The sequence below is a fragment of the Mustela nivalis genome (assembly GCF_964662115.1).
Source record: "Mustela nivalis genome assembly, chromosome: 4".
Lineage (NCBI taxonomy): Eukaryota > Metazoa > Chordata > Mammalia > Carnivora > Mustelidae > Mustela > Mustela nivalis.
In genome coordinates this window covers 47,932,518-47,943,081 of record NC_139023.1, presented here as the reverse complement: position 1 = coordinate 47,943,081, position 10,564 = coordinate 47,932,518, and the positions used below count along the sequence as shown (strand labels likewise).

Below are 10,564 nucleotides of genomic sequence, written 5' to 3'. Positions count from 1 at the left end.
AAAGGAGAAGTAGCACCAAACCCTTCTGTCTTTTTAAAAATGAACATAAACTCTTTCCCTAAAGCCACATCTAGTTATATATCTCACTGGTGATAAATGGGTTGCAGGACGATTGCTAACTGAAAGGGATCCTGGGAAAGCAAGTGTCTGGCCTTCCAGCATCTATAGTGGGAGGTAGCAAGGAGAGGGAGGGGTAGTTGTGGCTGCTGGGCTCGACAAATATTTTTATTTATTTCTTAAAGATTTTATGTATTTATTTATCGTGGGAGAGAGAGAGAAGGAGGAGAGAGAGAGTGTGGGGGGTGGAGGGGCAGAGGAAGAGTGAATCTCAAGCAGACTTGGGTAGAGTGTGGGGCTCGATCCCATGAACTTGAGATCATGACCTGAGCCAAAATCAAGATTCAGACGCTTAACAGACTGAGAGCCACCCAGGGGGCCCCTGGGCTTGGCAAATATTTTCAAATAAATATGACTCGAAAGTCAGCTGGAAATGCTTCTCTTTTCCCAAGAGAAATATACTGTGTGATTATTTTGAGGAAGCCGGCACTCTACTGGATAGGCTTTTTAGTTATTCACACTGCTATCTTGTTCTCACAGGGCAATGCAGGAATGACTTGAGTTTCCTCTCACAGGTACAGGCAGGAGGAGGGACTAGAGGCCGGGTCAGAGTCCATGAAAAACTTAGCACAGAGGGGTTCCACTCTGGAGTTTGCTTGAGAGAACTTTGCACAAGCTAAGCTTCTGGCTGGAAAAGGCACTCCTTTCATGCCCTCTCACTGGTTGTGCTCCTCACACGGCCAGCCAAGTGTAATGAGTTGAGAAGTTCCTGGTTCTGGCTGGCCTTCATTACTTTCTGATCCACACGCACTGACCTGACAATTGAGCAGAAGAGTGCCACGTTCACAGAGAGAAGGAAGCCGGCCAGAACGTGGCACTGGGACACAGAATACCATCTCTCCTCTTCACTGGGGGAGCTGTGCTCTTAATAAAATGAAAAGTGCAGGCTCCTGGGTGGCTCACTCGGTGAAGCATCTGCCTTCAGCTCAGGTCATGATCCCAGCGCCCTGGGATTGAGCCCCATATCGGGCTCCCTGCTCAGTGGGGAGAAGGGGGTCTGCTTCTCCCTCCCCCCTGCTCTTGTGCTCTCTCTCTCGCTCCCTCTCAAACAAATAAATAAATAAAATCTTAAAAAAGAAAAGGTGCGGGCAAATTGCTTAACAAGTGCCTGTTAAGCACTTAATAGGCTTAAGTTAAGAGGCACTTTCATAAATGCTAGATATTATGATTTTATCATTATTAATAAGAACGATGCTTCTTTTCTCCCTGCCCACCTCACTAGCAAGGACCTCCTTTCCCCTGTATCACCCAGAGGTATTTGGACAAAAATCCAAGATTCGAGCTTGAAGCACATAGTTCCCAGACTCCACTTCTGCTCCCCTTGGGGTTTTTGGGCCGACCTCAGGCAGAAAGACACACTTGGACGTTTTCTCAGGTGTGTCGAAAGTACTTGCGTTGGGTAAACTGTCATCACACAGAATTTGGTCTTTTTAGGAGACAACCTTGAAACCCTAATTATTGCTTTCAGGAATTTCCCCTTCGTGGGAACCACTCTGTTTCCAGGTGGAATTTTATTCGATGGGTTTTCTGAACACAATGAAAGGGAAACTACAACGGCGATCCCTGTATGAAAGAAGTTCAAAGTTCTCTGGCAGAGATCTCTTCTCACAGATGGGAGTACTTCTGAGCGCATCTCCGAATACTGCTGCCTTTACAAGCCTGACTTGGGGCTTTTGTTGTATTATACATTAACAGACGCGAAAAGAAAGAGAGGTCAGTGGTTCAGCAGCTCGCGGTGCGGCAGTCACTGATGTTGGGGGAGAGCTGTGGGGTGTGGGCTTGCCTGTTGTTCCTTCCCTTCATCTCACAGGCCGGGAGGTTGTAAAGTCTAATGATTAAGGAGGCAGGTTTAGAAATTGGAGTCTTGAGTGTAGATCTTGACTTTGCCATTTTCCAGCTCTGCCAGCTTGGGCCCATGACTTAGTCTTTCTGAACCTCATTTCCTTACCTACTGAGTGGACAAATCCATACCCAACCCACAGCATTAATAGAAGCATTAAATGAAATGCTATATGAGAAGGCATTTTGCAAAGTGTTCAGTGGCAAGTTCGAAAGCCCAACCCAGACAACTTAAGCAAAATGAGAATACACTGACTGACATCATAAAAACAGAGCTTCAGGTGTGGCTAGATCCAGGGCCTCATACTCTGCCATTAGGTCCAAATTTCATTCAACTTTTATTCTGCTTCCCTCCACATTGGCTCTCTCCTCAGACAAATCCTCCCTTAGTGGGTCAAGGGGGCGGCAATAACTCTAGTCTTTCTAGCAGTTCCGGGAAAAGTGTCAATGCATCTTGTAGGCTTTGAATGATCCTGGAACCAAGGCAATGTTTTGATTAGTCACACGCCCACGTCTGGAGCGAGGTATGGAGTCAATACCTCCTGCAAAGAATGAGCCCTGGCTTCCAAGCAGAAAACCGAGGTGCTGTTGCCAAAGGAAGCGGGAATAGATGTTCCCAAAGCTGACTGCACACCAGAATGACCAATTTAAAAAAAAAAAAAAAAAAAAAGAAGAAGAAGAAGAAGAAGAAGAAGAAGAAGAAGAAGAAGAAGAAGAAGAAACAGTTCTAGGAAACTGGCAGTGGATTCAGTCAGCCTGGGGTGGAGCCTAAAAGTCTAGATTTTGAACAAGCCTTCCTGCTGCCAAGACTAATGTTTGGGTCTCTAGGGGCCCCCCTCCCCCACGCCCCCACCCTCCTCAAGTGCACTCCCCACTCTGCGCCTGATGGATCTGTTGACATCACCATTCCCTCCTGGGGTCTGAAGCCCCAGACAGTAGGGGCTCATGCAGCTCTGGGTACCCGGCCTGGAGTGAGCGCCCACAGCCCACTTGCTGAAGGAAGACAGGCAGGCAGACAGGCAGGCAGACAAGCAGCCTTCTCCCCTGTGGGCTCCTCTGGGAGAGAAAAGCTTCTATTTTGGGAAAGGGCTGCCATGATGGAGGGAAGACCGTGGCAAAAGAGGCCAGCAGGCCAGCAGGGGTGGACGAGGCTCACGGTCCCCTGGGCCACACACTCTTAGAAGACTCCTCTATAACTTCAATGATAAAGTGACCACAAGAGTGATGGTGATGGGGTACGAGCATGACTGTGTGCTGACCGCCGGGTCAGCATCAGATCCCCCATTTTACAGACGATGAAGGGGAGGGCCCCGCGGGAGCAGAAGCACAGTTAGGAAGGGACAAGGCTGGGCCTGGGCAGCCTGGCTCACGTGACCACCACCCACCAGCCCACCCACCTCTCAAAGGGCTGGCACCAGGGTACCGGGACAAAACACCATCCATATTTGCAAGGGGCCTATTTCCTTCCTAGTAGCATCCGGCAAACATAAGTCAACAGCAGAGGAAATCAGGGGAGAGCAAGAAAGAGGCCATTGTACGCCTCTCCAAAAAGGCTCTTTTCTGCCGACTTCTTATTTCCCAGCTGTGTGCTGAAGGTCACTGGCTACGTCTGCACAAACCAGTGAAGTCACAAGAAGGAAAACTTGGCGGGGGAGCCCAAGCATGGGGAGGGTGGAGGTGGAGACAGAGGAGGGTGGAGTCAGAGGAGGAGGGGGCCAGGCCATTCCACACCCGGGGACAGGGCCTCCTGACCCTCCCTCAGTCAGCCCAATGGCCGGCCTTCCTGGCCGTGACCACTCCCGTGGGCTGGCTTCCCTGCACACCCACAAGCAGCCCGGCCTCAGGAGTCTGCCTGCATTCCTGTGAACACTGGGTGCTGCTCCCTACTTCTCGGAAGGCGAGCTCTCTTGGAAGAGCTGGAAAGGTGGGTGCCTGGTTGAAGTTCCTTTCCTTCTCCTCTGAGGGTGCTTTTCATGAGCTTGGAACTGGGGCGGGGCGTCTGGCCTCTGCTTGGAAAAGCGCTTGATCATCTTTTTGAGAGGATGACATTGAAGGACAGAACCTGGCTGCTCTGAAAGGGACAGTGGGGAGGCAGAGGAAGGGGTGAGGGAGGAGAGCTTGGGAGAGAAAGGAGCTGTTGTCCTTTGCACCTGCGATGGCCTGTCCCCGCAGACTTTAGGGTTAAAAAAGAGAAACCTGGAGGGAAGAAGGCCGCCTCTCTCTCTTGCATACCTCCGGTGCCTGGACCCACTAGGGCCCAGCCACTAGGGCCCAGCCACTAGGGTCCAGCCACTAGGTCCCAGCCACTTACTGGGGTAGGCACGGGTGGGAGGGCCTGGCTGGCTCAGACTCATCTCCAGGGCGCCTTCTAGGAATAAGGAACTGGAATGTCAGAAAGGCCACCATCTTCCGAGATCCCGACCCAGGAAGGGGGCACAGCCTTTGTGGCTTCCTTGGTCCTCTATCTCTGATAAGCTGTCTTCTCTTCCAGACCAGGCAAACAGACCCCCCGCCCCCGCCCAAACCACATGGTCTCTCACAGCTCAATCTCAGAGGGACAGTGTGCATGTGTGAGATGGGTGAGCCTGCCGCGGACTGGCTTTGCAGGGGGCGGGTAGAAGTCAAGGTTTAGAACCACAGTGTCCGGGCTCACCTAGTGTTGCCGAAGAATTTTTTTTCTTTAAAGAGAAAAGGATCTCTTTCGGACGTTAAGTATTACCCAAGCATTCTCAAAATAGAAAGTTTCATTGACACACCCCAAACAATCTGGTTTTGCTCTGTTTTTAAGGAAGAATTTTCCAACTGGCAGAGCCCTCTGAGGGGCAGGACTGCTGGCAGGGGTGGGCAAGGCGATGATGATGCTGGAGAGCTCGAGGCTGAGGCCTCGGTTGGTTCCCCACTGCGGGACCTGCTCCCTGGGGCTCTAGTGGGGAAACCCAACCAGGCCCTGTCTGAGGCGGTGGTGCCCTTGACATGCCCTTCTGGACTTCTCCTACCTTTCCTGCTCCTCCTTCTTGGAACCTTTCCTGGGCACCTCCTCCTCTCATGGCCTCAGTAGCATCTCTCAGCAGATCATCCTGAAACTTCTATCCACATTTCCCTCCGGTCGCTAAGGGCTGCCAGATACCGGGAACTTCCTACCTAACCGGGCTCTGTGCTGTGTGCCTTCAGCTGTTCAGTGTGCTTGGGCCACACACTTCTAAATCTTGCCGTCAGCTGCTTATTGACGCTGTAACCTTGGGCAAGAGGCTTTCTTCTCCGTGCCTCAGATTCCTGCTCTTTGGAAGGCGGATAAGAGTAATGCTTACCCCACAGGGCTCAGGGAAGGCTTCTGTAACTTGATAGAGACCAAGTGCTTTTAACAGCGCCTGTAGGTGTGTTTGATAAATGTTAGCCCTTCACACTGTCTCTCTGAAACCTCACGGCAAGTCTTGAAGGTCTGTATTATTATCCCTATTCGTAGATAAAAACACTGAGGCTCAGAAGAGAGGCGGAGCTCAATTAGCTTTCAGTCCAGCAGTTTCTCTGCTGCTCTACACTCACAGTGAGCCCAGAACCCATTCTTTTCATCCTCATACTAGATTGCCTTTCTGTAATGGTTACAGAAGGAATAAACACCCAGCCCTGGAGTTTGCTTTTCAAGTGTCATGTGCCTTTGAAATCATGGCCAACCTGCAAACCAGTTCTGTGGAGAGAGCACTGGTCCATGAGGACAGACTTAAAACTATGAAGACATATGAAGACATGCCATATAACATCTCGCCGAATCTTCACCATGATCCTTGGTGGCATTGGGGAGCTGAGACAGAGTCAGTCACTTCCCCACAATATGGTGATAAGCGCACACTGGGATTGGGATCTGAGTCTGTGTCTGACTCCAAAACCCTGGCTGAGTCCTCGAGTCTTTGATGGAGCTTTAAAAAACCAGTAATCCATGCCCACCGAATCAGAATCTCTTGGGTGAGGCCTGGGCATGTGACTTTTAGAGCCAGAATCCAATGTGCAGTCAACATTGAAAACCTCTCACAGGGACACTGCCTGTCGCAAGTGCCAGACACATATTTCCAAACGGCTACCAAAAAGATACCCGACCTGGGCACTGATCAGCCTCTCATCCTCAGCGGGCTCAGGTGGGGCTCAGCCTCTCTCCCAACTTCTCAGGGCCTCCTACCAGCAGGCATCCGCCCCGTCTTCCCTGCTGGGAACCCCATTATCACGGCTGTTCCCGCTCCCTCTCCATCACTCCTGTAAGTGCTATTCAAGATGTCTCCCAAATCCATGCCCCTCCATCTTTGCTGCCTCCACCTTGGTGAAGGCGCTCATTAGGTCCGCTTTGCCCTGAGGCAACCAGACAACTCATCTCCCTCCAGCTGTCACCGTTTTTCCTTCTCTGTGTCTCCATCTCTTGCTAGGCTGTTCCCACTCCATCTTCCCTGTTCCCTCCAACCCCAAAGACCAGCCCATAACCTTTCCCCATCCAGGTTAATGAACTGAAAACTATCTCATTGCCCTCTGCTTTAAAATTTCCACCGGCTCTAGACCACTCCTCCTGCCCCCCCAGGCCAGCCCAATATCCACAGTCCTTACTTAGCACAGCAAACCTAGACCCTCAGCCCCTGAGGGTCAGCTCTAAATTCCTTCCTCCCTGGCTGCACACACCATGTTCTAGCCACACAAAACTTCCCCCAACCCCTTAAACAAACCATGCCCTTTCACAGGCTGTGAACATGTCACATTGTGCCTCCTGCCTGATGTGAGCTTCCAACCTGGCTCAGCTCAAAGACTGCTTGCTTTATGAGACCAAGTTCAAATGTCATCTCCTCTGGGAAGCCTTCTGGGAGTTTGCACGGCAGTGTGGGTACTCCTTCCCCAGCACAAGACTCTTCCATCTTCAGTCACAGGGAGGGCGTTACAATGATCTGATGACATGTCTGTCCCTCCATGAATTCCTCATTCAACAATCACATATTAAAGGTGTCCTACAGCCAGGTGCGGGCCCAGGTGCTGGGGATGATGAGTAAAACTCAGCTTCTGTCTTCAAGTCTACTGTGCACACCAAAGAGAGGATAGGGCACTTCAGAGAGAGGGCATCGCTGGTGCAAAGACCAAGAAGGCAGGGCAGCTAGTCTCAGTAGGTGCGTAAGGAAGGTTGCTTGGCCAGAGTGGTGGGGTGATCAGGGGAGGCAAGAGGTCTGGAAGGGCCACCCTCACCCAACCCGAGGTGCTCCCCCGATTGCCCCAAGGCTCAATCCATGTGATGGAGTCAGGGCTGTAAGGGACTATGATCACACTTGTGGCTCAAAAAGATCGCTACGAGTGGCCCGAGACTGTGTCAAACCCATTTTTACAACCCCAGCACTTAACCTAGGTCCTGGAGCGCGGCAGGGCTTGAGAGGCAGGAGCAGGAATGCCCACTGGGCAAAGAGGCCCCTGGGGTCCAGAGTCCAGAGGGCTCCCCGGTGCCAGCAACTAAGGCTCGCTCTGCCCCACCGTTGGGGGTGCCCACAGGTCACCGACTCTGGCCATGCTGGCCCCGTTGCTGCTGTGTGTCTACCTGCTCCTGGCGGCCCCCACCTCGAGCGCCTGGCCTGGCGTGGACCCGGAGGAGCCCGGCTCCAGCACCGCGGCGCAGATCCGCGACATGCACGAGAAAGTGACGGCCATCTGGCAGGAGCTGACGCAGCGACAGGCGGCGGCTGACGGCCAGGACGCCGTGCTCCACGCCACCTGCCGGGTGGAGCCGTCGGCCACGCTGGACACCGCGCAGCCACGGGTGAGCGGCCTCGTGCTCTTCCGGCAGCTGGCGCCCGGCGCCCGGCTCGAGGCCTACTTCGACCTGGAGGGCTTCCCGGCCGAGGCCAACAGCTCCAGCCGAGCCATCCACGTGCACCAGTTCGGGGACCTGAGCCAGGGCTGCGAGTCCACCGGCGCGCACTACAACCCGCTGGCCGTGCCGCATCCGCAGCACCCGGGCGACTTCGGCAACTTCGCGGTGCGCGACGGCCGCCTCTTCAAGTACCGCGGCAACCTCGCCGCCTCGCTCGCCGGCCCGCACTCCATCGTGGGCCGCGCCGTGGTGGTGCACGCGGGCGAGGACGATCTGGGCCGCGGCGGCAACCCGGCCAGCGTGGAGAACGGCAACGCGGGCCGCCGGCTCGCCTGCTGCGTAGTGGGCTTGAGCGGGCCGCTGCCCTGGGCGCGCCTAGCGCAGGAGCACGCGGAGCGCAAGAAGCGGCGGCGGGAGAGCGAGTGCAAGACCGCCTGAGAGCGCCCCCTCCACCTGCCGGGGTCACAGGGATCGCCCCCCGTGTCCCCCGACGCCCTTCCCCTCCGTGCGCGCCCCAGACCTGTCCCCTGCCTGCCGCGAGTCTCTCCCTCTGCTCCCAGAGACACCCACGGGCCGGGTCCCAGGGCTGCCATGGCGGAGGTCTCCCGGAAAATCCCCTCCACCCCGACACCTCCAACCACGTATGCGGAGACACCCCTCTGCCTCCAGGAGGCAGCCCCCGCCCTCTGAGACCACTCATCTTAAGCTCTGAGGGCCCGTGGAGGTATTGAAATACCCCATCTACCCTCCCAGACAGCACCCTCCCCCCACTCCGAGGTTCCTTCCCACTCTGACACCCCTACTCTCATTCCAGGAGCCCTGAAATCCCTCTTTGCCGCGAGGACTTAGCTTTTTCCACCCCGTCGATTCCTTCTAGGAGCTCCGAGACCCCTCCTGGGGTTATCCAGCCCCCCATGCCCGCCTCGCCGCCTGTCGTGCACCATGCCAGCGAATGAGCCTGCGGTTAGGCACCCCTGCCTGGTGTCCTCTCAGCTGTCTGTCGCTCGCCCACTGCCACCCCGCAGAGAGTTGCTCCTTTGGGGGCTGTTTGGCAATCTTTGTGTTCCCATTAAAATTCAGCAATTCAGACTTGCACCGGGGCCTTGGTTACTTATTTTGTTTGTCTGAGGCTCTGTTCCCAGGCTTAGCTACTTTTTGGAAATAGCAAAGATATTTCCCAAATCCGTTCAGGATTTCTCCTTATCCTCCTCTCTCCAAGTCTGCTGGCCCTGGTATTCAGTCACTGGTTGCCATAACCTTCCGTGGGGCTCCAAGGATGGAGGGCACCAGGATCTCTCAGGAACGTGAGAGGGGGGAAAAAATGACAGCTTCCTGGGCTGGAATCCAAAGGAAAAGATGGACATCTATTTGCAAGTTTCCTGGAGATTCCCAGGCTGGAGCCACCAACCTGGCACACAGTTCATGCCATCTCACTGGGCCTGGCGTCTCCCAGCATGTGCCTCTAAGGGCAGCCCGAGGTCCATTTCCCAGATGGTGGGGAAAGGGCCAGTGAAGCAGTCCAGTGGGCAGTTTACAGGGAGGTTGGCATTGCTGTCGGAAGTTGCTGGCCTTCTCCATGACCCAGACAAGGACAACGTTCTTCCTCTTGACTTCAAGAACCATGGAGCCCAATGGTAGGCTTTGACTTGGATGTTCAGCCTCTCTTTTTGAAAATTATAGTCTATACACAGACTAGAACAGAAAGTGTTATCCACCTTTGTTTATTTTATTTTTTAAAAGATTTTATTTGTTTTAGAGAGAGTGTGTGCTTGGGTAGGGGAGGGGCAGAGGAAGAAACAGAGAGAGAATCCCAAGCAGACTCCACATTGATCATGGAGCCTGATGTGGGACTCAATCCCAGGTCCCAGAGATCATGACCTGAGCTGAAATCAAGAGTCCGTTGCTTAACTGACCAAGCCACCAGGTGCCCCTAAACACCTTCACTGATTAAATAAAAACACTCACCTCTTGGGCCGACTCACTCTGTAGCTGTAGCATTTTCTCCCTGTTACAGGCAGCTTCCGTTTCTCCCAGACTCTTAAGGCCGTGAGTCAAATGGAACCTTAGCCAGAAACCCATCCCCAGTGGTTATTTTTGCTTCTTACTAGGACTAACTTGTTATTTAAAAATCTTTCCTTGAACCCAAGTGACAACCAGAGAGCAAGGTTTTTGCCTGGTGGCTTTGCTCCACCAACTGGTTCTCACTGGTTTGAAATATTAGCCAGAACTGTGCAGATCAGCCTTAAAAGGGAACTAGCAAATGGAGTCTCTAAATATCCTGATCTCACCAGATGTGCATGCCTGTCCCCACAATTAAAAGTTGTGAAAACAGGGCAGGAATCACATAGGACTCTCAGTGGAGCCATAAACACCCCATGGATGGATGCCCAACACCCCATCTTCAACCCTGCTGCTGCGATTATAGGTTAATTCAGGATCATCCAGGGAGGTTTGGACTTATTTTTAGAAGGAGGCTGGTGCTAACCTTCTGTCGTAGTCCATTTGGGCTATCACAAAATATCACAGATGGAGTAGCCTATAGACAACAGAGATGTGTTTCTCACAGCTCCAGAGATTGGAAGTCCAAGATCAGCATCAGCGTAGTCGGATGAGGGCTCTCTTTGGGGTTCACAACCATGGACATTCACTGTGTCCTGACTTGGAGGAGGAAGGGATTAGAGATCCCTCTGGAGCCTGTTCTATAAGGCTCCCCCTGTCACGACTTTGGGACCTCCTAAAGGTGTCACCGCCTGTTACCATCATTTTTGTGGATTAGGTTTC

At 53.3% G+C, this 10,564-nt stretch overlaps 1 protein-coding gene across 2 annotated transcripts; it reads left to right on the top strand.

The window, feature by feature from the left end:
- The first annotated feature begins 3,721 nt into the window (after window positions 1-3,721).
- Window positions 3,722-8,878, top strand: SOD3 (superoxide dismutase 3). Of its 2 annotated transcripts, XR_014310998.1 has the most exons (3): window positions 3,725-3,880; window positions 7,465-8,507; window positions 8,598-8,878. XR_014310998.1 is itself a non-coding variant. In XM_082728047.1 (2 exons), the coding sequence occupies exon 2, from the start codon at window positions 7,481-7,483 to the stop codon at window positions 8,219-8,221; it is 741 nt and encodes a 246-aa protein (XP_082584173.1). In that variant the 5' UTR covers window positions 3,722-3,880; window positions 7,465-7,480; the 3' UTR covers window positions 8,222-8,878. The 2 variants fall into 2 exon arrangements, 1 of the variants encoding a protein (XP_082584173.1); XM_082728047.1 differs by having other exon boundaries at window positions 3,722-3,880; window positions 7,465-8,878.
- Window positions 8,879-10,564: the final 1,686 nt, after the last annotated feature.